This window comes from Zootoca vivipara, chromosome 2 (genome assembly GCF_963506605.1).
Source record: "Zootoca vivipara chromosome 2, rZooViv1.1, whole genome shotgun sequence".
In the NCBI taxonomy this organism is placed as follows: domain Eukaryota; kingdom Metazoa; phylum Chordata; class Lepidosauria; order Squamata; family Lacertidae; genus Zootoca; species Zootoca vivipara.
The window spans coordinates 95,039,784-95,066,982 of record NC_083277.1 but is presented as its reverse complement, the minus strand read 5'-3'; the positions used below and the strand labels follow the sequence as shown (position 1 = coordinate 95,066,982).

The 27,199-nt window shown below is 45.7% G+C and overlaps 2 protein-coding genes across 3 annotated transcripts; both read right to left on the bottom strand.

Annotated features, from left to right (window-relative positions):
• Positions 1 to 551: 551 nt before the first annotated feature.
• On the bottom strand, positions 552 to 15,410 carry PCYT2 (phosphate cytidylyltransferase 2, ethanolamine). The gene is made up of 13 exons (XM_035104263.2): positions 15,235 to 15,410; positions 9,197 to 9,285; positions 8,562 to 8,723; positions 7,989 to 8,055; positions 7,520 to 7,604; positions 6,387 to 6,431; positions 5,155 to 5,293; positions 3,897 to 3,979; positions 3,556 to 3,633; positions 3,276 to 3,341; positions 2,698 to 2,763; positions 2,263 to 2,351; positions 552 to 1,073 (listed from the first exon to the last, which is right to left on the bottom strand). Exons 1-13 carry the CDS (start codon positions 15,315 to 15,317, stop codon positions 950 to 952), a joined length of 1,176 nt encoding a protein of 391 aa, XP_034960154.1. The 5' UTR covers positions 15,318 to 15,410; the 3' UTR covers positions 552 to 949.
• A 1,103-nt stretch (positions 15,411 to 16,513) lies between these two features.
• On the bottom strand, positions 16,514 to 27,157 carry SIRT7 (sirtuin 7). 2 transcript variants are annotated; one of them, XM_035104265.2, is made up of 10 exons: positions 24,449 to 26,806; positions 24,146 to 24,283; positions 22,910 to 23,014; positions 20,748 to 20,818; positions 20,529 to 20,601; positions 19,758 to 19,856; positions 19,435 to 19,671; positions 18,364 to 18,444; positions 17,237 to 17,343; positions 16,514 to 16,837 (listed from the first exon to the last, which is right to left on the bottom strand). In XM_035104265.2, exons 1-10 carry the CDS (start codon positions 24,542 to 24,544, stop codon positions 16,636 to 16,638), a joined length of 1,209 nt encoding a protein of 402 aa, XP_034960156.2. In that variant the 5' UTR covers positions 24,545 to 26,806; the 3' UTR covers positions 16,514 to 16,635. The 2 variants fall into 2 exon arrangements, with proteins under 2 accessions (XP_034960156.2, XP_034960155.2); XM_035104264.2 differs by having other exon boundaries at positions 24,146 to 27,157.
• Between the last annotated feature and the right edge of the window lie 42 nt (positions 27,158 to 27,199).

The following is a 27,199-nucleotide window of genomic DNA, read 5'->3' as shown; positions in this document are numbered from 1 at the left end:
TGCATGAAAAGACGCCTCAGACAGTGATCTGCACCTGGATCTCACCACAAAGCATTCAACTTTAGCAGCACAAAGCATTTTAAATACAATACACAGTATACTGGGCTCAATGTACCTGATGTCTCAATCTCTCCGCACAAGAACCACAAGGCCCATATGGATGAGAATGAAGCCCTGGTTGTGAAGCAATGTACTGGGGGCTTCAGGGTGGAGCTCCAAGCACATTCTGAAGATCTATGCGGTATTTGTGTTTCGTGGGAACACTGAGAATTGCAGTGCCACCAATCTCTTCCTTGGCCATAGGCCTAAACAAACATGTCTGAGTGCAGAGTAGTGAGGGCCACTGTCTACCACCAGGGAACCCTGCGACTTGCCTAAGCTCCATCCACTGCTACAGCATGGAAATATTTTGTAGGTACCAGATGCAAGGCAGTGTGTGCAAGCAGCAACAGGCCACTTAGAGAACCCTTTGTGCCCAAGCAAGGAAATGTAGTGGTCAGTCTGGCTTGGAGCCCAACTCCAGCAAGCACTGCTGTTGAGCAGATGCTCTGGGATCCTATTAATGCTGTAAGCAATGAGCCAAACCAGAAAGGTTTTAAAGATTAAAAAGTTGTCTCTGGCAGGCAGAAATCAGGGAGATGCCCCGAGATGCAGAGACTCAATAAGAAGTTGAGCAGAGATAACCCTGACTCCCCAGCTCCAATATGTCAGGTGAAATCACACCATATTGCAAACATTCATTGGAATTGAAACCTGCTATTGAAAGGGCAATGTTAAAATCTTCCCGTGGGAGTTGGGCCTGGGCTAACTAGATAGCAGCATCTGGGATCTTCCCCACACACGGGAGAATTGTGACCGCAGGCCTTCCTAAGGCTGGCAGCAGTATCCTATCCTCCAGGAAAATATTGCCGCTCCAGGAGGGAAGGATTCTGCCACACCGTTCCGCATGCTAGCTCTCATGATCTTCCTGGCCTGCCTTCCCCAGGGCCCCTTCCTCTTCTCTTCTCTTCATGGCCTCAAGCACAGCCAATTCTTTTGCTTCTTTCTTCTGGTTCCGGGCTTCAAACTCCAACCTGTAACGATCGAGAAATCTGTATCGGCATGGAATATTTAAGTCCACTGTGCTCTTTCAATTATAAGGTCAATGATTTTTATTATTTGTACCCCCACCCATCTGACTGGGTTGTCCCAGCCACAATGGGTGGCTTCCAACATGTATAAAAACATACTGTAATAAAACATTGCATGTTAAAAAGCTCCCCTATACAGGGCTGCCTTCAGGTGTCTTCTAAAGGTTATACAGTTACTCATCTCCTTGATGAGTTACAGGTTGCCACTACCGAGAACGCCCTCTACCTGTCTCCCTGTAGCTTCACTTCTCACTGCGAGGGAACTGCCAGAAGACCTTCAGTGCTGGATCTCAGTGTCCAGGCTGAACGATGGGGGTGGAGACGCTCCAAACAGCCGAGACAGAAAAAATACTACTCTGTTGAGCCACTCACACCTGCTGCTTCAACAATTATTCCTCCTAGGAAAGGCTCTGGACAAGTAAGCCATCTAAGGCAGCCATGTGGAAGACTCTTGTTGAGGACCCAATGGCTTCAGGGATTCGGCATTCTTAAAGGTGCCCGGAAAAGCCTGTTCAGAGCTTGGGAACGGACATAGTCTAACCACTATCAGAACTGTGTGGGCAAGGAGAACGGATTCACTCATGCTCCTTCAAATGGCCCTGGCAGCAGCAGCAGACAGAATCCAGTATCACAACAGACTGCTTGGTACAAAAGCCCTCCCTTTGCCAAGACAGTCCTTAAAACAGCAAATGCAGTGTTCCAGGTAACTAATATGCACAAACCAATGGCTCACTCATACTTGCATAATAAATTCTGGTTGCCATATCTGTTTTCAAAGAATTCAGAATGTGCTGGTCCTGTCAAAACTGACAGAGGGCACAGCAACTAGAATATCAGGCAGTGGATAGTTGTAATTATGGGGAGGCAGCAATGGTGCAGAGCACAGAATCCTTGCTCCAAGGCCCAAACGTCTTGTTGGTTTTGAACACTGAAACGAAACTGTTGAAATTTCATCTTCAGGGATGTTGGGAAGAATTTTAGCTATTCCCTCCTCTGTGAATTCCTGTTTGGTTTGTAGTATGACTGGCATCGTACGGGACTCCAAAATAAAAGACAGATAAGCAAGGAGTTACGGCACAGTAGAATCTAAGCCTTATTGTGCCAATGTGAATCAAAATCAATGTCCGCCAACCTGTTTTTAATTATTCTTTTCACTATCAGATCTGTTGTGAGATTGTTGCCACTGTCCACCAGCCGGAAGATATTACGCTTCTTGGGTTCCTGCAAATATGGGGAAGAGAGATGAGAGGACACAAGGCAATGGCTCTTTAGAGGCATTCCAAAGAAGTTAGCAACAGGCATTTGCCAAAATAGTTTCTGAATGCCCAATATGCGCCACAGCTGCAGGAAAAGCTGACAACTCAAGTGCATTCAAGGAAGGAACAGCAAGGAGAGGCTTGCTACTTGGTCACACAAATGACAGGCCAAGCCTTATTGCCCAGTCACCCACATACTCATTTTTCAAAAACTGCCCTCCAGAAGGGAACCCAATTCTCTGCCATGCACTGTGACTTGGGGAATAGATGGCATGAAATCGACACTAACCAGGAAGTAGCCTTCTGCTTACCTCATATGGATCTGACCCATTCTTGTCTGGTACCACCTCGGTCATTCCATGGCACACAAGGTCCACCTGCAGAGAAACAGCAACAGTCACCATCGCCTTCGCTCTCAGGCTCCCCTACATTATGATGTGGCTACCTGTGAAACTTCAGAAGCAAAGGGACATATCTCTCAAGCGCTTGCCTACCACAGGTACAGCGTGAAGGGAGACAACTGCCAACAACTCGCCCACGAAAATATAGGCAGTTACCTCCATGGCTGATGCAGAACATATTGGTACAATCATCAATGTGTTCTCTTCCTCGCAGGCATCCTGGTACTGCAGCCCACCCCTCATCAAATAGGGAACAATAGTCAGGCTGGGTACAGATGATAGCTTTCCAGAGCCAGAGGAGCAATACATGCTAGCAATACATGCATTCGTTCCCCTTTCCCCATCTGCCCCAGCATATTATCTGGCCAAACTAATTTACAGGTGTGTATAGATACTTCCTTTTAACAGCAGGTTCCTAAGAGCATACACTCCCCCACCCCCAGTTAGTAGAAATCACACACACAACCAATCAATGGAACTATGCTCACCTTAAAATGATCCAGCAGATCAGCGGTGATGGAATAGGGGGCTCCAATAACCACCTCAGAAACATACTAAGAGGAGGAGGGAGGAAGAGAAGACAACTGTCACTCTGGATTCCCACATCTGCCAAAGGGTGTTTCAGTTACTGAACTCCGTATATCAGGCACCTTCCAGTGACATTTTTAAGCTTACCAGGTGGTCTACCACAGCCAGATGTGCTCGGCTTTATCTGGCGCATTCCGACCATGTCCTAGTTGTAAGAGGAAGGTTTCATCTAATACTCACCCTGCAGGCTAGAACACTGAGGGTTCGTTCATGCACATTCATGATTGGATAGTTCTTGCCTTTGTACAGATTCACCTCCTACGATTAAAATACGACAATCAGCACAAGTGGAAGTTTTGCATTCCCACCCCTCCCTCCCTCCCAGCTGAGATGAGAAGGAACGAATGACCTAGGCCAGTGTTTCTCAACCAGTGTGCCTCCAGATGTTTTGGGACTACAACTCCCATCATCCCTAGCTAGCAAGACCAGTGGTCAGGAATGATGGGAGTTGTAGTCCCAAAACATATGGAGGCACACTGGTTGAGAAACACTGACCTAGGCAGTGTGATGCTTATACTCACCTGGTCAAAATGTAGCCCCACAATTATATAAGGTCGCTTTGCTATCTGGTGCGCTTTCTCTAGGAAGTCCACATGACCAACATCTGGAGAGTGTATGTATTAAGGATAAAAGCCGATGGAACAGAATGAGAAGTAGAGACTTTTGTGTGTGTGTGTGTGTGTGCTTCTCATAGACTCTATGCTTCTTTTCCTGGTAGTCTCAGTAACTGCTGTGGATAACCTGACTTACTATAGTTTGGATGCACACAGACACTCAGCGCTGGAGTAACTGAGTAGCTGTGGAAGTGAACTCACCACATTGTTTACAGACTTCCAATACCCTATTATCAGGGATCAAGCTCAAGGGAAACCAATTCTACAGTTGACATAAAAAATCTTGGCACAGCACTGGCGGTTTGGCACTTGTGACCTATAACTTCAGAGTGATGTTGTAACTCTTTTATAAAATGTGTTTTTCCTTTAAAAAAATACTAATAAAGCAACAAATGTTGCCTGCAATGACTGAAGACTGATAAGCAAAGACAGGTGGCTGAGACCAGCAGATGAATAATGGATGCGTAGGTCTATCAGATGCAAAGTGAAGGCCGGGGGAAGGTGGGTTTCCTTTATAGGAGGGAGAAAACATGGAAAGCCCTGTTTAAGGCATGGCTGCACACATCCTTTATTGTTCGCGTGCCTTTCACTCAACTGTTGTAGCAGCAGCAGCTGGAAATAACAGACTGGGATGCATTGGAATGTGTGATACAGGACGACTCAGGCAGAGTTCAGTTTCTTTGAAGATGGTTGTTGGAGTTTATAACTCAAAGACTCCTGGGCTAGTTTGGCTATCACAGCAGAAAATTCTTAACACATATGGTTTTAAAAGAGGAAATGCAAAGGCCTATGTTTTGAGCTGACTGTATTTCTGGCACATCATTAAGGAACATGGGCTCAAAACGCACTCTCTGCTACAGTAGAAACTGCAGAAGGGGTGGCAATGCCTTGCAAGGTCTGAGTCAAACAAGAACAACTATAGCTGACTTGTTCTTCTCAGAGTGGTACAATCCACAGAGTTCCATGCGAAGAGCGATTGATTATTAAACTACTCTGGGAGGGGAATAGGGGTTTCTTAACAACTTTCAACAAAACAAAACAAAAGCAAAACACAGCAGGGCCATTTGAGACCTGGGGTACAGTAAGACCAAACACAAGGTGTCAGGAACCCCTAATTTGCCTCACAGACACCTCCTTCCACCCGGCCCCAAAGGAAACAGGATACGAAAGAGGTCAAAAGCACCAGCCACGTAGATTATAGTATCTCCTGGTTGTGGCTCCTTGCCAGATGCAAACTGGATGATCTTCTGGGATGTCTGTAGAAACTGGGAAACTCCGGTCCAGGGGCTGTGACCTTTAGGGCACTGGAGAAAAGAGTACAACTATAATACCTTGGCAGGCTTCAGTTGGGATGAGTTGTGAAAGAAGCAGACTGAAATGTCATTGAGCACACACTCCTAGCACAGGCATGCCACACAGTCAACACAACATCCCACCTTTATCAGTAGGTGCTTGCAGGCAGGTGTTTACTGCCAGATCAGTGCACAAAAGTGTTTTTTTTGCAGTGTCCATGTGATATTGTGGACAAATTTCCAGCTCATATTTTTACCCCATTTGATCTGGATTTCCCCTTTCTAGGAGAAATCCGGAAAGTAAAAAAGAAAACTTCAATGACCCATTTGAGATATCTCAACAACCTATTTGTAGAGTTTAGCTCCACCACGCGGCAGCAATAAGTACTGCTTCTACAGCTAGTTTAGTCAACTAATCTGATATACACACATTACAACACTGGTGCCAAAGCACACATTCCTAAGGCCAGGAAAAAAAGCACAAAGTTTTTCCAAGACACAATAAGCTTCCACGTGACTCTACTGTATAACTTGGCAGATACTGAAAGTATTTCAGTTGGCCAAAATAGATATTCCATTGAAGTCCTGGTGAGACTAGAAATCAGCTGCAACAAACCCCAAGCAATCTCCTTGATCACTGAGTTGATGTTCACACCAACAAACTTATCCTTTCACAAGTAACTCTCAACAAAACAACAGGAAATTAAGTGGCATGAACAACCAGATACTTTCTTGGCCATATTAACAGTTAACACCAGATGAAGCTGCATGTCTGCTAAGATTGCCAGGCTGCAAGCTGCAATTCATGTCTTTTAATACTTCACTCAACTGGGAGATAAGACCATTACAGCTCATCCCACCAATTCTCTCTGTGGCTTTTTCATCTTCATTTTACCCTGCTGTGAATAGTGTGTTGAATATCTAGTAGTTACTTAACCATGACATTGTCCCAGATTCTGCCTGTTGCCACCACACCCTCCACTGTTGAAGTCAGGTCCGCTCAGGGTAACGCCAGGCAGGGAAAAGCCACAGTAAAAAATGCAAAACTGCACAACATGCAGGAATCACAGTGGCTTCATTTGCGGCCACTGGAAATGGTACTCACTTTCCCAAAGTTATCTGCGTGCTTCCGATAATCCATTTCTTCATCCTAAGAGAGAAAGCAAGCATGTCAATAAATTGTGGGGAAATGCCTAAATGACTTTCTAGTTAAGGAAAGAAACGCAGGGTGCTAGGGATCAGAAAGGGCAAGGGTGGGAAGTTTATTGCCCTCCAGAGGTTGCTGGACTCCAACTCCCATCAGCCCCATCCAGCAAGGCCAATGGTCAAGAGATGATGGGAATTATGGTCTGGCAACACCAGGACAGCCACAGGTTCTCCACCCTTGTGATAGGGCATAGCTGCCATCACTCAAGTTTTCCCACCCTAAGTACATAAAAGGAGTCCTGCTGGATGAGACCAAAGGCCCTTCTAGTACAGCGTCCGTTTTTCACAAGGGCCAGCCAGATACCTATGGGAAACCCTGCAAGTGTAGCAGCCCTCTCCCCAACTGGTATTTGGAAGCATACTGCCCCCCCCCCAACACTGGAGGTAGTACAAACATTTCACATCCATGTAAAGAAGACAATCCCACAGTTCAAACTAAAACAGGCACTAAATGGAACAGGGTTTGGCTTCCGTCTTCAGCCCGCACACATCAAGATGCACAGTGAAACTCAAGATCAAATGCTTCAATTCCACAACCTCATGTATATCTTCAGGACAAACCATCCTGCCCACAAAGCAAACTGCAACAATCTGACACCAGCACACAAATATACATGTACACACGCCTGACCTGTGGTGTCCTGTACCATTCCCCAGGCAACCCACCTGAAAACCCTGCTCCCTAATCCCATCACTGCCATCTGATGACCTACATGAACAGCTTCTGAATCCCTTTTCTTCCCTCCTTGCCAGTTCATCATCAGCACAGTACACGTGGTCCAAACACTAACAGTGATAATTCCGTGCAGATTTCAAAGGCCACTTCATCAAACATATGTTTTTTCTCTTTGCTTTTGGCACCTACTGCCTCAAAGGCTTCTGCCAAACAGCTTCTAGTCCTGGCGCACGCAAGCAGAGAGCTTGCTACAATCTGTCCAGGAAGCAATCTCAGATCAGAAAGCCCAGATTGTCTTGGTAAGTCAATGTAGCCAAGAAGCCCCATTCCCCCCTCAAACTCTTTCATTGACTCACAAAGTTGCTGTGGTGAGCCTTGGTCATGAGCAGCATGCGGCCAACCAGATCTGTGGTGGATACTCCCTGAGTGCGCTTACATTCCCTGCAATAAGACAAGCTCAGAGTGAGATGGGGGCCCTTGGCAATGGCTACTCACCATGTTCACACTACACTCACATCCACATCTCCTTCCTGCCCCAAGATTATCCCTGAAGCACACCACATTTATATGGGAGACAAGGACAAAGGAACGGCATCAAGAAGCCTAATGTAATATTGCCACTGAAGCTAAATGGGCTCAGGCACGGCCAGCATTTCTGCAGGCGGCCACCTGGGAACGGATGTGTACACATTTCGAACTGCGTGGAAGGAAAGCAAGCTACAAACACAATGAATAAAATTAACCGATCAGCTCGGCAATGTTTCGCTATTCTGATACGGGGACGGATTTTGCGCAGGGCAACAACAGTTCTAAGCAGGGCGTCACCTGTATCTCCCAGCATTCTTTACTTCTTCATAGGTGTCCTTGCCATCCACAGTAAGTGTGATATCATCTGTGAAGGGGAGGGGGGAAAAACAGATCATTGCTGGCAAATTAGAGAAGCTGCCTAGGAAGACTAATCGGTGAAAGCCTAAAACCACACACCACAGTTAAGTTATGGTGAACTTGTGTATATGAGCAGGCCTGCCTTCTGTAAAGCTGGGGAAAACTTTAGTCCGCTGCCCTTCCCAGACTAGATGAGAAAGAGCACTGTGGATCAAACAGAATCCTTTGGGAACACGGTTTGTAGTAATTTTAGATAACTTGAGTGCTGTTCTGCAGACGGTATTGGTCTCCGTTTTATTTCTGTTCCCAAAAGCATCCGACTGCTTTTTGGAGCACACCTCTATGGCTCTAGTCTATGCTGCAGAATGGATCAAGTCCAGGATAGTGAATGAGCATGAGATTTACTGGCAAAGGCAGAAAACTACTACATTTATTTTAGCCTGAGAGCCACAGTTAAATGCATCTGGGCTGATCATTCACAGGTAACCAGCTAGAAGAGTATCAGGTACTCACTCCCATGTACACAGAAGTCACAGTTGTATTTATCCAGCGTTTCCAAAGTTGTGACATAAGGAGCTCCTGGTACAATCTCGTCCACCCACTTGATCGCCTTCACCATTTTGTATCTCTCTTCTTGAGTGAAGACAGGGGGTCCTTTATGCTTGGAGATCTCTTCTGAGATTTAAGACAGACAGAGAGAGACAAGTTTGTTAATACCAGGTCTGCATGCATCCAACAGGTTCATACGCTTCCTAAGCAAACTGGCATCCCACATCCTAAAGAGTTCCTAGTCCTCATCGCTTCAGAACAAACTTTGGAAAAATATGGGCAGTAGAAGGTGAAGTCTTAAAAGCCTAGACATGGCTTTAAGCAGACAGAAAGTGATTCATCCCTCTCCTCTCTCGCAATACACCTCTGAGTACTAGATGCTGGAGACAATCAACACTACTGTCATGCTTAGGCTGTGAGCATCTCAGTGGCGTCAGGCTGGCCACCCCCAGATTGTGGACTGTGAAATCATGCAGATGGTAGGGGGAGAATCTAGCCATATTCTGACTGAAAGGAATTTGCTGCTCACAATTTCACTTTCTGGGTGTCTTCCCAGGGGTGCTTCTGAAACAAGGAGAAAAGTGGGCCAATTTCCTTACCATCTGTGTGGACTCCTACGATCAGATAATCACCCATCGCACGAGCTTGCCGCAGCTGGTTGGAGTGCCCATAATGCACCATATCATAGCTACAAAAAAGAATGGGAAAGACAAAGGGGCTTGTGTGAAGAACTTGCCCTGGTACTGACTGTTATCACAAGACAAGTCTCCTCTTGTCATAGAACTCATAGAACACCAATCAATGCGTCATTTCAGCAAGCTATACCACTAATACCGGTTACTGATGATGGAAAGGTGCTCACAAGCAGCAAAAGATTTTAGTCCTAGTTACATTTACGCTCTTCTGTTAAACATAGATCTGCTCATATCTCTGCATCTCATTTTTGCTCACTGTTACATCATCTGCACTGAGAGACACATTGTATTGCTTGATGAATGGAAAACCACAAATGTGCATGATTAGATTATTCAGCCTGAAGACAACCACAAGTGGAAAATCCCAACTTGATTTTAATATTGCAGGGATTTCCAATCTGGACAGATAACTAGCAATAAGGTGAATGGTTTGCCTGCCTTCAGTTGCCATTTTCAATAGAGAGGGAGGCCTGTGAGGGCAGCGATGGTCACACATGTTTTGCTAAAATGACACAGGAAAGCATTCATAGACCACTTTTGCTTATAACTTGGAGAAATACTCATGGTAAAATTAAAGGTGTAATGAGAGCAAAATTATGCTAATATGGGTTACAAATTAATGAAAAAGACAGCAAAGCCTGAGGAGAGCATGAATTCTTCAGGTTTAATCTAACTCTGGTCCAGAAGGTAGCAACTACGTCATTAGACTCAAGGCAAGCAGTTACTAAAAGGGCTCTTACTTATGATTTTGCAATTTAGAATGTGTCTTGGTGCCAGCATTCCCAGGGGTTATCTTCCAGAAGCCACATGGCTTCAAACCTAGTTACCATGACGACACATGGAAGGGTTCCAGGTGCCATTTGCCCCCTTCCTTGGTAACCCTCATTGGAGTCACGGAGGTAATTGATACAAGCAGCTTCTACGCTTCAGAACACACCAAGAGATCACATGCAAGATGTTGGACTCATTGTGCCCCACAGCTCTAAAGAATTTCCTGGTAACATAAACCCTTTGCTCAGTCACTGGAAATATTCCTGGGACCTTCCCTTAAGGCCCTAGGCTTATTCCATTTCAATAAGGACATGCCGTTCCTCCATGGAATTCCTTCTCAAGGCTTATCGTACTATTAAAATATTAGACTGCTGTAATACTAGATAATATCTATTGCTAACAAGGCAATTGAGACTATTAATGAAAATTGACCTTGGCTGCTCTCACATGAAATGCACCTTCCCACTCACATTATGCAGGAAATTTTAGTTCCACTTCTTAAAGCAGAATGCTATGAACAAACTGCAAACCAGATGGCAAGGAATCTTGCATTAATTATGACTGCATACACAAATATTGCTGAACGCTGGTGTAAGCACAGAAAGCACAGTACACTATTTGTTAATCGATCTCTCCCCAACAGTTTGATCCTTCTTACCTCCTCAAACCCCCCCCCCCAATGTAGCTTCTGCCCATTGCATCTAAACTTCCTGGTGCTGCTTAGCTCCACTATCTTGGCTCTCTACTCCAATTCCTCCTCCAGACCCCGAAAGGAGAGTGGAACCCCTCTGTATTCCGCTGAAAACACCCTCACCAAAGTAAGTTAAACCCAAAGGCTTCTACTCATTTCTCATCTTCCTTGACCTGTCACCTTTGATGCACTTAATTACTTTCTATTACTTGACTTCCTTTATGACTGCCCTCCAGTGACTCTCCTACCGTACCTATCTAAACAATCTTTGAATGTTTCTATGAGTAGAACCTTTTCTTCTCTCCCTTGAAGATATGTTTTTCATAGAATCATAGACCACAAAGGCCATCCAGTCCAACCCCCTGCCAAGCAGAAAACACCATCAAAGCATTCCTGACAGATGGCTGTCAAGCCTCCACTTCAAGACCTCCAAAGAAGGAGACTCCACCACACTCCTTGGCAGCAAATTCCACTGTCAAATAGCTCTTACTGTCAGGAAGTTCTTCCTAATGTTTAGGTGGAATCTTCTTTCTTGTAGCTTAAATTCATTGCTCCGTGTCCGCTTCTCTGGAGCAGCAGAAAACAACCTTTCACCCTCTTCTATATGACATCATTTTATATATTCGAACATGGCTATCATATCACCCCTTAACCTTCTCTTCTCCAGACTAAACATACCCAGCTCCCTAAGCTGTTCCTCATAAAGCATCGTTTCCAGGCCTTTGACCATTTTGGTTGCCCTCCTCTGGACACGTTCCAGCTTGTCAGTATCCTTCTTGAATGTGGTGCCCAGAACTGGACACAGTACTCCAGGTGAGGTCTGACCAGAGCAGAATACAATGGTACTATTACTTCCCTTGATCTAGATGCTATACTCCTATTGATGCAGCCCAGAATTGCATTGGCTTTTTTTGCTGCTGCATCACACTGTTGACTCATGTCAAGTTTGTGGTCTACCAAGACTCCTAGATCCTATTCACATGTACTGCTCTGAAAGCCAGGTGTCACCCACCCTGTATTTGTGCCTTTCATTTTTTTTGCCCAAGTGTAGTACTTTACATTTCTCCCTGTTAAAATTCATCTTGTTTGCTTTGGCCCAGTTGTCTAATCTGCTAAGGTCATTTTGAAGTGTGATCCTGTCCTCTGGGGTATTAGTCACCCCTCCTAATTTGGTGTCATCTGCAAACCTGCTCAGGATGCCCTCAAGCCCATCATCCAAGTCATTGATAAAGATGTTGAATAAGACTGGGCCCAAGACAGAACCCTGTGGCACCCCACTAGTCACTCCTCTCCAGGATGAAGAGGAGCCATTGATGAGCACCCTTTGGGTTCGGTCAGCAAGCCAGTTACAAATCCACTGAATGGTAGCATTGTCTAGCCCACATTTTACCAGCTTCTTTACAAGAATATCATGGGGCACCTTGTCAAAGGCCTTGTTGAAATCAAGATAGGCTATATCCACAGCTTTCCCTTCATCTACCAGGCTTGTAATTCTGTCAAAAAATGAGATCAGATTAGTCTGACATGACCTATTTTTCAGGAACCCATGCTGACTTTTAGTGATCATAGCGTTCCTTTCTAGGTGCTCACAGACCATTTGCTTTGCTTAATGATCTGCTCTAGAATCTTTCCTGGTATTTGAGCCTCTACTATTCTTTCTACACACTGTCCCCAGGTGACCTCATTAAATCTCATGAATTCAGTATCACTTATACACTAAGAGGACATCCAGCTGTTTCTCTCTACCTCAAAACTTCCTTCCATCAATCACTCACCTGCCCATCTATATTTCTTCTTCTAACTTACTTCACACAGTTGTTGAGAGGGAGAAAAAGTGGGATTCAGAATTCAAAAGTACCCTAACAGATGGGAGAACTGGGCCCGGGCTAACAAAATAAATTTCAATAGGGACAAATGTAAGGTTCTGCACTTAGGAGGAAGAACCAGATGCACAAATATAAGATAGGGGACACCTGGCTTACTGGCATTACATGTGAAAAGGACCTAGGGGTCCTTAGCTTAGCATGAATCAACAGTGTGATGCAGCAGCAAAAAAAAGCCTATTCTAGGCTGCATTAACAGACGTATGGTGTCTAGATCAAAGAAAGTAATAGTACCACTCTGTTCTGCCTTGATCAGACCACACCTGGAATTCTGTGTTCAATTCTGGACACCACAACTTAAGAAGGATGTTGACAAGTTGAAACATGTGCAGAGGAGGGCAACCAAGGTTATCGAGGGTCTGGAAACTAAGCCTTACAAGAAGTGCTTGAAGGAGCTGGGTAGGTTTAGCCTGGAAAAGAGGAGACTGAGAGGAGATATGATAGCCATATTCAAATACCTTAAGGGCTTTCACATGGAAGATGGAGCAAGCTTGTTTTCTCCTGCTCTGGAGGGTAGGACTCGAACCAATGGCTTCAAGTTACAAGAAAGGAGATTCTGACTTAACATTCAGAAAAACTTTCTGACAGTAAGAGCTGTTCGGCAGTGGAACAGACTCCCACAAGAGGTGGTGGACTCTCCTTCCTTGGAGGTTTTTAAGCAGAGGTTGGATGACCATCTATCATGGATGCTTTAGCTGAGATTCCTGCATTGCAGGGGGTTGGACTAGATGACCCTTGGGTCCCTTCCAACTCTAAGAGTCTAAGATTCTGTGACCTAGAACCTACATCTAAGCACTATACAAAAATTGTACAATAGACAGATCCTACCCCATGGTTTCCGTGTGCTGCTCTGGTTCGCCAGAAGCGGCTTTGTCATGCTGGCCACATGACCTGGAAGCTGTACGCCAGCTCCCTCGGCCAATAACGCGAGATGAGCGCCGCAACCCCAGAGTCGGTCACAACTGGACCTAATGGTCAGGGGTCCCTTTACCTTTACCTTACCCATGGTTTAGAAGCTAATAGACAGGTGAGGGGGAAAAACAGTAAGGAAAGGGAGAGGCAAACAGGTAGCACTTTATAAATTGCTGCTCCAGAAGCCTCCCTGCAGTACCAAGTTGGGGAAACAATGATAACAGAGCAGATACTGAACTCAAAAGAATGCACTTGACTTCCCACACCAGGTGGTGACCAAAGGAGGCAATAATAAGGGTGGGTTGTTTGGCATTTCAGCATAGCTGCCAAGTTATCCCTTTTTTTAAGGGATTTTCCCTTATGCTCAATAGGCTTCCTCGTGAGAAAAGGGAAAACTTGGCAGCTATGCATTTCAGAACGTTGTACGGAACAGTGTGACTTTGTATCATTTCCTGTGAGGTGACGTTTATGCCAGTTACAACCTCCTGGCCCATTTACAATCATGGCGAACAGGCCCAGGGACAAATTTCATTGAGGCCCAATAAACTCAACCCATGACAATAAGGTGCAATTTAGGCCATAGGGTAGTCAAAAGATACCTATGAGCAAACATCATTTTGCAGCCATGAACCGTACACACCTCTCAGAACGAGGGGAATTCAGGGCACCCGATAATCCAAAAGCGCGTCTCAACTGGGAAATTTATGTTTACAACCGTATTCAAGCTCCAAAGTCCTATCTACGTAACCCCGAGACGAGAACATCCAGTCCCTTCAATGGGATAAGTTTAGCTGGGCCACAGGAACCAGCCAGCTTCGGGATCGAGCCAATCAGGAGCGACGGCGCCACCCACAGAAGCTTCGCTGCCCACCTACCAGCGGGATCGCAGCCAAGAGCCCGGGCTTTGCGATTGGCGCACTCCAACCGCGAGCGCTCAGCTGATGCGAATTGGCCCGCCGATCTCTTCCACCCACATTCAGAGCAACCCGTTGCAAACCCTGCGCTAGCAGCGGGTACTACCGTAGAAATAGAAGCCCTGTTGAAACGCAGAGAAGAGGGAGCCGAAGAGTGTCCGCCAAGAGAGAAAAGCAAACAAGAAGGGGGAGCCTGCCCTGTTAACCGGCAACAGCTTCGGTTCCAAGCGAGCATGATGCAGGAAGCCCTCCCCTCCACGTGCATGCGGCACACACACAACACACACACAACGCGCGTCCTGTCCCCCCGTGAGCGGACGCACTACGCGATTCGGCGCCTGCTCTACCCGGAAGCAAGCCTGTTCGCCCCTCCGAGCTTACGAACTCCCTCCACTAAGCGCGCAGTACAGCAGCAGCAGCCTCCTGCTCTGGATCCCGCGCTGCCCGCGTCCCCTGGAGGAGCTTTGGCAGCGGCGCACAGAAAGCGCCACCCGAGGGGGCACCTGCTGGAAATGCCCCACGGCGGGTGACAGGAGCGCCGCCGTCGCGGACGCGAGCGCAGCCCAGCCGAAAGCAGTGCGGACGGGCGTTGCTATGGGGACAAGGGGCAGCCGTTTCGGGGCGGCGGCAACCGCAGCAAGGCGAGCGGTTGCCATAGAAATACCCGGGGAAGCGTCTCTTCTGCTGCTGCTGCAGGCGGGCCCCGTCCCGTCCCGTCCCCCTCGGAAACGGGCTTGGTTGCCTCCCCCCCACACCCAAGCAAGCGCTCACCATCCGTCGCACCACACGCGCACAGGCCGGTTGGCGCCATTGCCAGAAGGGGAGGAGGCCCCGGCAGCTCCGTTCCGCAGCATCTCCGGCGAGTGAGTGCCGGACTCTTGGGCGGCTGGCCGACCCCGGCGCTGTCACTTCCCTCGTCACGTGGTCAGGGAGGAGCCGCAGCTCTCGAGCGCGCAGCCATCTTCGGTGGCCGTCACCTGACCAACAGGCGGCGCGCGCCCCCCTCCACTGCCTTACGTCGCGCGCGTCGCCCCGCCCCCTTCACAGGAACCCTCTCCAGAGTGGGGACTGGGCGCACCGTTCTCTAGTCTTGGTCCTTCAGCGCTGTACCGTCTCCTTTGCGCCGGACGCTCACCGGCCTTCCTCCGCTGCTGGAGACATTTGAGCTCTCTTCCACGCCAGTTGTCAACCTTTGCATCATAATAAACAAAGTTTCGCCTATTCCCTAACCCCAGGGAATACTGTACACGACTTTTTGTAGCACAACTTTGCTGGGGGGAGTCCAAAGCCCTTGTGATTCCTTTTCTCCTGGCACCCACTTCTGAGATACACACTAGGGTTGCCACCTTTGTTCTGGCAAAATGCAGGACGGCGAGGCGGGCGCAATTTCCACCCCGCATCTGTTGCTTGAGCGATTTCAAAACAATCCATTACAATCGATTGCAGCCTAACAGGATGGACCCTCTGAAATTTGTCAAACACACACACACTTACACATGAATTTGTAAATCTGTCTCTGCTTTGTTACCCAGAGCTTAAATACATGACCTTTTGCACACATGCATTTGGAGAGGATCCCTAACTTGGCAGAGAGAAAAAGAGAGGAAATACAGGACAAGCTGTGTCCTGTACTGAATGCAGGTCGTAGCATTTTACATTGAAATACAGGGCAATCCTGTATTATACAGGACGGGTGACAACCCTACCCTCAAGACCACTTGCAACAATCTAGCAATGTTGTACTGCACATCTTCTGAGAATGTAACCCTTGCTGTAACAGACCCATGTTTAGATAAAACATGCACACCCAAATGTGGTGGGTTATCAGCATTGCTGACACCAACACAAGTGTGGGAATATAACCAGCGTGCTACAAAATCCACAGCTATTGGCTTTTATTGTTTTATTTTATTAATAATATTTAATAATTGACAGCCCTGAGTATTAAACACCAACCTCTCCTCAGCCACAGCAGAAACCAAGCTAGGCTTCAGCCTCTGTTTACAAACTGAGTAGTTATACAAAACATTTATGAAAATAGCAGCAGGAGCAGTTAGCCCAGCAATTCTGGTCAAATCCGGTGCAGATGTAAACGTCTTGTCCTGATTTTAGCAACTTCAGTTGGTCCTCAAGGTTAAAAAAAAACCACACCACACCCTTATAATTCCATTATCAAGACACTTTTCTCTTCTTGGTGCCTTTTGCACAGCCCCTGCCAAACCAGCCGCCAGAAAGGGGACCCACGGGTGTCTGCTGTTGCTCTCCCAGCTGCACTTCATGAAGACCTGCTGGTGGAGCCACAGCTCTCCTGCTATGACTGCCTTCTTCTTCAGGTTGCAGAGGAACAGCCAGAGAAAAAATGGGATCCTTTGTTCTGCAAGCACAATAATATGTAATATTAAGTTTGCAGCACCCAGAGAATTACCATAAGGCCCAAGTATCAAGTGAAAGGGTGTGTTTAGAACCATGCATGATATTCTCCAGTAAAATGGGGCTGGACTGCAAGTCCTCACAAGTGCAAATATGCTCAGCGCATATTTCTATACTGATACAAGCCATGTTTAAATTACATCACATTATGAAGAAACAAGAAGCTATATTTAATTATAAACCTCTGTATATGATACTGTATAAGCAGATAAGAGCCAACATTTAGATTAAATGTAGAAGAACCTACATTTAGACTCTGCTCATTCAAAAATCTGCTACTATCTACAAACATGAAGTAGTGTATAAGGGCACAGTGCTCAAGCCGAGCACTCTCTTTGCTGACCTGTCATAGCAAGGGATGGGAAGCCCCAGCTCCTCCATCAATAGCTTCATCACATCATCACATTTCCCATGAAGTTTCAGGGCTGCCAGATCATCCTTTGGTGTCCACTGTAGACAGAACAGTAATACTGTGAATGAAGTGAACTGACTTAGCACTGCTACCATGACATTCACAATCATCTTCACGTGTCACGTACTAGGTTTTCACTTTTATTGTAAAAACGTTGGTAACATGTTTATCCCATGGCAAAGGAACAAAACTTCAACATAAACATGTGAACAACATAAAATTTCTTTGAAATCTGACCATGTGGCTTGTTACAGAATTACTTTCAACCAATGATAAGTAAGAATCCACCAGATGGCTTCTAGGCAGTGGCATAGCATGGATGGGGCCACAGGGGTCTTTGCCCTGGACACAAAATTTCAAGATTCCCTCCCTGACCCAGAAAATCTCCCAATGGTCGCATGGGCAGACTGAAGAGCAGATTTGGCAATGGCTGGTTGCTACGGAGCCCTCTGCATGGGCTTTACCAAGATACTTGCTCCTGATCAATTCCCAGTCCCACTCTCTGTCATGCTCGATGCTCATGGGGCACCGCAACTGCCACTCGGGAAGGTTGCCAAGCTATTGCCCATTCATTCCAACCCATCAGCAGGCAGAGCGGAAGAGCTCCGCCCTGCAGCCCCCTTGCCAGCTGGTGCTGCTGGGGCTGCCGGTGACAACATGGAATAGGAGGACAAGTGTGTTATCAGCCATGGACCAATCAATGGAGAGAGTTTTGGTCCATAGGGATGTTCCATACGTTCTATTCAGACACGTCAATTGCTTATTTTTTGTATATCTTTTAAACCTAAACATTTCTTTTCTTATCTATTTCTCTCTTAGAAACTACTTAGCTCCTTATTCAATCCCATATTCCCAACTTCACAAAAAACATACTTCACATTGTGCAATTTTTTGATAATGCACAAAATGCATGACAAAATCCAGCTACATGACAGAATAAACCCTGATCTTTGGCCCCTACCCTATAAACACATGGAAGCAACTAAAGTAATCATATACACTTGCATATATCACCAGAGCAAATTGCTCTGCCCATGAATGACAAGGCTCGAACTAACCTGGAGATTTACAATGTAGAGTTTAGGGCGGTGTCTGGGTGGTTTGCTCATGCACCACAAATGTGGATACTTCTTCAAAACCTGTTGTGAGAAGGAAAACACAACCAAAATATTCATCAGTGCTAGAAGAGGGAAGGAGTCCCAAACTTTGAGATACGTGGCAACACAGTTCATCTTTAGTCATTTGTGTTAATCTTTAACCAATGCCTACTGCAAACTACTTAGAAGGGAAGTGGGAAGCCGGAACAGTCTTCTGGTACCAACTTCCAGGATTACATGGTTGCCAAGGCTTTTGCAGGATTTTTGCAGGACGCGGGTGGCGCTGTGGGTTAAACCACTGAGCCTAGGGCTTGCCAATCAGAAGGTCGGCGGTTCGAATCCCCGCGGCGGGGTGAGCTCCCGTTGCCCAGTCCCAGCTCCTGCCAACCTAGCAGTTCGAAAGCACATCAAACTTAAAAATATATATATTCTGGGTTATTTAGCTATGAACCACTTAACTGTATACATCCTTACTTTAATCCAGGTTTGGGTACCTTTGGCTCACTGGATGTTGCTGAACTACAACTCTCATCATCCCTGGCCATGCTTGTCAGAACTGATGGGAATTGCAGTTCACCAACGTCTGTAGGGCCAAAGGTTTCCCACTCCTGTTTTAATCTCTAATTGAAAAGGGGGGGGGGTGCAAGTCAAGACACAAACCAAGTTGCCTTGTGAAACGCTTGCCTTTTCAGACTTAATTTTTTAAAGGGCTTCCTATATTTGACCAGATATTTGAAATCTGTTTCCATAACCTTCCCCGACATATATTTGGCTATAACCAATGACACAGGAAAATATTCTCAAAGGATTCTATTGTTACATTTCTAAGAAGCTTCAAAGGGAGAAATACATACATATTTGTGCCTACATTGCAGCAACTTCTATTTTTGCAAACACTTTCACAATAAACCTTAAAGACTATAAATTGGGGTGTCAGACTGCCGATTCCAATATAATTCTAGAATTTTTGAAATAAAACCATTACAGAGTATAGTGCAATTATACATTGAATGACATTTTCTCCTACCTTACCTTCAAGCTAGATCCCAAGCACAGGATCACATCTGCTTTGCTTGCAGCCTCTATTGCTGCCTCCCAGTTCAAGGGCTGCTGCAAGATGCCCTTCTCCCCAAAGTGTACAATTGTATCTCTTAGTTGTGCCCCACATTTGTGGCACACTCTGCCGGTATGGTGCCTGTGCAAGGCTGTGCGCTCCGTCACGTCAAACACTCGCACGTATTCACGATTGGGTGTGCAGGATGTGCAAACCTAATTTTGAATGGAAGCACAGAATCTCAGTTATCATTCCCTATGGTACTATGGTACACTAAGCCCCACTCTCTGCCTATGCTCACCTCTATATACATGTTTCCATGCAGCTCAGACAGGGCTTCCCGAGGGAGCCCACTGCGCAAGTGGAGCCCATCACAGTTTTGTGACACCACATGCTTTACCTAAACAGGGAAAATAAAGAGTGTTAAGAATGGAGAAAGTACAGTTAAAAGGAAGTCACTTCTTGTTTCCCTTTATCAGCAGTCAAGATATGACCTGCACAGTTTGCATGTTAAATAGCCAACCTTCCCCTCCCTTTGTCACTGCTCTGCCAAAACAACTGGAGGAGATATAGCTGATTGGCAGGAGCGGCGAGACAGTGGATAAATGTGGTTGCCTGATAAAGCTTAGAAAGTACAGAGTGTGTTAAACAGCCTATAAACCTCCCATACAATATACCACAAACCTGTTAATTCTTCGTGGATTCTGGCTGCTTTTTACAGCAAGTAATATCTATTTATGTGCTATCACTTCAACCTATAATTCCATCCTGTGCAGGAACCAAGTAACTAACAGGGAGGTTCATTTTCGGAGTCATCAGTGCCAGCCTAAAACACACATACAAAGACTGTCTATTTCCCTGCTACTCTAAGCCCCATATCTGATTCACTTTGTCTAACAATACAGTATTTGTGCAGGGAGGGTGTGCATGGCCTTATCCTCTGCACTGAGAGGCTCTCCATCATCCCAGATTCTCCAGACTCAATATCCATTTCATGCCTCAACCAGGTTCCCCACAGGTGCCATCTCCTTTTGCCCCCGGGAGTATAGGATTGACTAATATGCAGCCTTACCAGTTTGTGGTTGTGCAAACAGGTGATGCTCATGTGGGTGAGTGTGGGCTCTGCCTCACTCAGATCCACAGCCCTGGCAAGTGGAGAGAAAAAACTGTATTAAATAACAGTAGCCAATCACACATGTTCCAGTAGAGCCTTCTCTGAGGAGGCCGAAATGATCTTCTAAGAAATTTCCCAAGCACCAGGCAAGCATCTGAATGGTCAAGTTTTGGTTACCTGATACTCCTCCCTTTCTGCAGCATTGTCCATACCCCATTAGGGCCTCTGTAGTCAGGAATTGAGGCTGCCTGTGTTACCAGGAGACATAAGAGAAAGGGGACCTTCAGCAATACACAGCCACACTCATCAGCAACTTTGTCTGTCATATCCTAAAAGCCCTGTCAACCCCCATAGTCTCCTGCTCAGACATCTCTTCACTGCCCATCGCCCAAAATTGAAAGCCCTTCATGATGCAAGCATGTCAACTAACACCATACTGAAATCTGCCTGAGAAATGGCCTCAACATTTTCTTCCATCAGGAAAAATCTTATTCCAAACCTCTTCCTAGCTAGGGCACTAAAGGTTCATATGCTGCTCACATGGCAAACATGTGATTAATCGGCCCTGCTCTTCTGCCTCACAAATTGCTAAAGCAGATTACCGTATTTTTCCATGTATATACAGTATAAGACTGTATTTTGGGGGACTCCAAATTAAGAAAATGGGAGGAGATTGCCAAGAGTTGTTGAGCTTTTTTTTAGGGGGATTGCCCAGAGTTATAGACCTTATAGAACAATAACTATATTGTTAGACATTCTCACACCTTGCCGATGACACCAATCGCATGCACGGTCGCCAACAGCACCCACCAATCGCCCGCCAAATTGCCACAGCGGCAGCAAATCCACAACAGACCTTGCCGCAGCCACCAATCAACCGGCCAATCAAAGATGACAATCTCCTGCAAGCCGCAGCAACCTATCGCCCGTCACCACGCTGCAGTATCCGTGTATAGAACGACCCCCAAATTTTAACTTAATTTTAAAATAAATAATCCCAGTCTTATACATGGAAAAATGCGGTAGTTGTACAACATAACAGGATGGAAAAACCCAGCCAGCCAAACAGCATCTCCCACTGTCCAAAAGCTGCTTTGCCAAAGGCAAGTCTGATAAAATGCTCGTTTCTTCCCAATAACATGGGATAGCCAGAGGCAAGAACATGATGATTCTGCAGCTTTCCTGTTAGGGACAGCTTTCTGAAAGGAGTCTTCTGTATTCTAGATTGAAAGAGACATGCTCCTTAACATGAAGCAACATAATATGTAGACTGGCTATGTAGACTGGCTCTTAGGTGGGTATGCAAAATGCTGGTTGTTTCTCTGAGACACCAGGCATTCCTTTAACTTATTTAGCATGTCACCCACTTATTATCCTGAGCAGTTCTAACAAAATCTCTTCTATGGCAAAACCTTAATCTATCTCAAAGGGTGTCAGGCAACTAACTAACTATCTAATGCAAAATCAAATGAATTCTGAGATGCCAGAATTCCCACCCAAATCAGTTAAAAATGCTTCTGAAATACTGAAATCAGTATTTCATGCAACTCCACAATAGTGTCACCACCACCTGTGCCTTGCATGCAAAAGGTCACAGCTTCAATTGGGCTCCAAAGGTCTTGTCTGAAGTGCTGAAAAGTCACTGACAGTCAGTATATTTATTTATTTCATGAAATCTATATATCATTTGATAGTAGAAAAAACCCAAAGCAGCTTACAAAAAGAATAGGCAATACTCAGCTAGACACACCAATTCTATGATTGCATATAAGACAGCTTCCCATTTTCCTGCATACATTCAAAACAGTTCTTTCATCATTTCAGTATCCACATTTCCCATACTTCAGATTAGGAGAGCCTCTTCCCTACCTCTAAATAAGAAAGCTGTTAAGAATACTACAACAAACTATTTTCATAAGTTCAAAACAGTTGTTCTGTTTCACTTGTGAAAGTGGCCCAACTCACATCAAGAGTTATGTTATACATGTTATACTCACCACAAGAGAGCAGTCTAGCTCTTCTTGTTCTGCAAACTCCCCAACCAACAGACAGAGAACACTGGACAGGAATCACAATCAAACATGCATGGATGAAAAAGCTGGTTTTATTTCTGCTTACCTCTCTCATTAACAGGTAATTGTCCCTAGGAGGGAACAAAAGTAGTTTGAATACAGTTTCTTCTATATTTATCTGTTGCTGAGGGAGCCTACAGGATTCTCAAGTCAGAGCTGGACTGCTCTTGCGTGGTGAACATAATGTGTAGCCACACACTAATAAACACAAACCACTATAGGATCTTGTACCAGGTGATTTTAGAACAGCCAACCACACAGTCTTACCGTACTGATGCCAGCTCCTGTGTAAATGATGAGATGCTTTGCTCCCTGCACAGCTGCAGAGAGCTTACTGACTTTTCTTTTCAACTCTTCAGGTTCATCACAAACCTAAGAGTGGATGAATGAGGGACTGAAATTATTTCCAAAGGACCACTTCAGCTAAGCCCTGTATAATTCTAATCACGTGACATAAACTCAGCCATGCCTTTTAGTATCTTCCCTTCACTCTCTTTCTTTTGTCCTCAACTCTACAAGCTTTGTAAAGGAGGACATGAAATAGAAGAAAGAGCTTCAGTAGAAACGTCTTACATGTCAGAAACGGGATACATTAATGACATGTGGGAATAAGTGGGGGGGACCAGCTCATCAAGAACAAGGAGATGGCTAACCAGAACATTAACCCTAAACATTTTTATTTAGAAGGCATTCCGGTGTAACAAAACTTACTTTCAAGCACATGGACCACATTAACTTTGGATTGTAGCAGAAGTTTGATTTTGTAACAACTGAAAGCCAACTTAAATGCTACTCTAAGAGCAACTGGCTCCCCTGCCTATAGGAAAATAAAGCCCTCAGTCAAATTACACTGCAGGGTTTTCAGAAACACTTTTCACTTTTTAACTGGTCTTCCGAATATGACATATATCAGCTAGGTAATGATCTGACTGAACTATGTTCTCCCTGGCTCTGCTTTTAAAAAGGGGGTGGGGTTGCTGTTAAAGGATAGTTCTAAGTGTATATAGGTTTTGACCACAAGCAGCCGTGGATGGACATTTGCCCAGGAAAAACTGCCTAAATATATTAAATTGAATAAGTTTTGTCAAGTAGTAAAAATAGAATAACCAGAAGCCTAGGCAAGCCATGAATATACACTAAGCAGTGTTGGAAAGAATTTACTTTGGACAACATATTTCTTAAGCATGCCACATACTTAGATAAATGTGTACTGTACAGATAAATGTATACTGTAATACCAAATGCTCATCCCCTCCGTCCTTCTCACTAGCTCACTCGTTCACTCTAATCTCAACAGAAGTGAAGCGTCGCCGTAGCACCGTAAAGACTAACAGGCTCGTTTGTAGACTAGCGTCCACTTAGGGTGCCCCACGCGTGACTCGGTGTTGCTTCTGCCGCCTGCGAGCGACTGATGTGGCTGCCCCGTCGAGAAACCCTCCTTCCTCCGTACTCACTCGCTCTCGTTTACGCATCGAGGGAGCATAGCTAGCAAGGCGCACACACCTCCTCCAGCCGACGCCGCAGCCTCTCGCGCTTTTTGCCAAGTCGCTCCAGATCCCGGACGATCTCCTGACAGCCAGAGAGCAGCACAGCCTCGTCGGGGCTCCGCTCGGCAGCCGGTTTGTGCAGGATCCGCGACACCTGGCGCCGAACGGCGGGAGAGAAAGAGACGGAGAGGGAGAGAAAGAAAGAGACAGAGGAAGGGGGCGGTTGATGGGGAAGGAGGAGGCGTAGGCGCAAGGCAGAAACACCTGCGCCCACCAGCGCTACAGAGACCCACAAGCTCCTCGCCCCAACCGCAGGTACCTGTCTCCGTCGCTCCCGCTGCTCTTCCTGCCGGAGGAACTCGGCACGAGCCGCCGCTTTCCGTTCCGAGCGGCTCAAACTCCAACCAGCCGCCATAGTCCCGGTAGCTTCCGGGTACCAACCGGCCCTGCCGGTGGTTTCCGCTATTTCCGCTTCCGGCCTCCCAGAGCAGCGACCGAAGAAGCTAGAGTGCCCTTACTTTGCTGCCATTCAGAGAGAGACAGAAGGTGACGAGGCTCGCTGCCAGAACTCTTCGCAAAGGAGGCTAGAAGGGCCAAAGAGGCTCTTCGCCGGAACTTCCGGTCCAATGTCTCCAGGAGTTCTGCCATAGAGATGTCAAAGGGTAGAACGCCGCCGCTCTACAGCCATCTTTTTCCGTGAAGAGACTCGCAGCCCATGGCGGCTCTCTCTCCACCGGCTGGAAAAAGCGCCAGAGGCTCTCGCTTTCCAAGCAGTAGATCTAAAGCGCCGGTCCGCATTCGGGCTAGCCTGTCGCCCGCCTCTTCCCGGTATCTTTCCGCTAGAATCTCGTTGTCCTGCGAAGCTGCTCCGCGCTGGCATTGAAGTGGAAAGTGTGGTGGCAGCCGAGCACTTTCCAACCTTAGACGCGCCGGAGCTGCGCTAGTTCTGGCCAGGTCGTTCTCAGCTTTGATATTCACCTCCCCTCCTGTCGCTTTCCCGAAAGAGGGGACCGAGGTCTTAAGCCCATGAACTGATGGTTGGTACAATCTGAGCATTTTGTCTAATAGTCCTGACGTCGAGCAAGAAATTACAGCTAAAGGAGTCAACAGCTGGCATTCATAACTGCTGTGAAGCACCAGTTTTCTGTGATTACTTTTTTCCAATGGGAAATCAGAAATTGAGGCAACTCCAGAGATCTCGTCATATCTATACAATTGGCAGCATCAAAAAATGATGTAAGGAAGGCAGAGAAAGTGAGCAGCTGACCCTCTCTTATTTGACAGCTGTCAAATGTTCCTTATTGTACCCCATAAGCCGTGCACATCCTTGCTGCCACAGAGATAGCTGGACACAAGGTTTTCTTTTTTAATCACAGCAGAAATGAAAGCTCGGTTCCCTAACCTCTGTAAGTCAGCGACTTTGCTGTTACCAGCATGGTCCTTCATATATAAAGCAAGTGCCCCCCCTTCCCCCCCCCCCGGTTCTACTTGCAGAAAGTCCCAGGTTTGATCCTTGCATTTTCAGGTAGGGCTGTTAATGTTTCTTTCTGAAATGCTGGAGAGCTGCTGCCCATCAGTGTACACAATACTGTATTGAGTTAGATGGTCTAATGATCTGACTGTATCAAACAGTTTCCTTTGTCCCTTATGCTTATTTCCCCTCTTTCTCACTTAAAGAGTTAAACACAGAAGAATATCACAAGTTAAAAGAAAAGATACAAAGAGAGACAGAGCCATCCATATACTGTAGAAGCTTTTGCAGCTAGTTCTGCCCTGTAATTCCAGATGTCATAACAGGACTATAAACAATGTTGTGACATGAGCAAGCAAGAGCCGCACAAAGTCAGTAACCTATCACAAGCACATGGATTACTTATCATAATAAACACATTAAAATAAGTCTCAGTCTGTTTGATTTATTTTCCAAAACTGAGTGGGGGGTGGGGAATAGGTCTGGAAAATTGTTGATGGAGAAGTGAGGGACTGATAAGGACTGTTGCCTTCAGACAGAAAGTGTGTACCTCCCAGCAGCACTGGCCTAAACCAAAATACATGGGATTCTGGTGTGATAGCACAGCTTTTATGCATTACATTGTTAATTGTGATTTGTTTCTCATGGTAATTTACAAAAACAAATTCATTGCGTCTTTTTTACAGTACCGTACTTTAAATAACTATCACGTGACATATTGAAACATACTGTTTATGTTTTATTTTGTAAACAACCCTTTGGTCTTTCACAAAGGGTGGTAGATGAATAAATCATCATCTCAACATCCACTGTGGAGTAAAAACCACCAATAATTTTTAAGGGGTCTGGGATGTAGGAAGTTTATGGTGCTTTGATTTTACCCAATACAAGAGAAAAGAAACGGGCAATTGTCTTGTGCTTTGACCTGTTTCTGAATCACAAAGTTGAGGTCAACAGCATTTATGACCCCAACCTTGGCCCATTTACATGTAAGTCAATCACACAGAATTAGATTGACTTCCAGATGTACATAGGACTGAAGGACCTGAGCATGTCCACACAAAAGCTAGCCACTCTCTTAAGCAATTAAATAAAATATCGTCCTTAATACTAGTCAAACTCTAGCTCTAGTAGTGCAGTACCTTATGTCTACTTTGGTAAGGAAATGGCCTTGCTGCAATGTCTGTTTTTTTTTAAGTTACAACTGGTTTTTTACAACCGAACAGCAGAAAATCAGCAAAGAATTGTTGTTGTTTTATGAAGAGTGTTATATATATATATATATATATAGCAGGATAGTAGAGGAGGAAAGCAACGAAGTATGAAAAAATTATTTGATGTCATGAGGGATGACAACACAATTCCACACAGCAGGCAGAACACCAACATATATGCTAATTGAAGGAAGACTTACAAAGGTAGAAAATATCCATCCAGTGTGGGAAGAAGGCATCAGAAGTACAAACTTGAGGGAAGTTACCAGGATTGCTTGTAACAAATGGGTAATAATTGCACAAGTATTGTGCTAAAATGGATTGTCTGGGAAGTCCCTAAGAGGAAGCAAATTTGGTTTTTTCTACAGCAGGGGGGGAAAGGTAC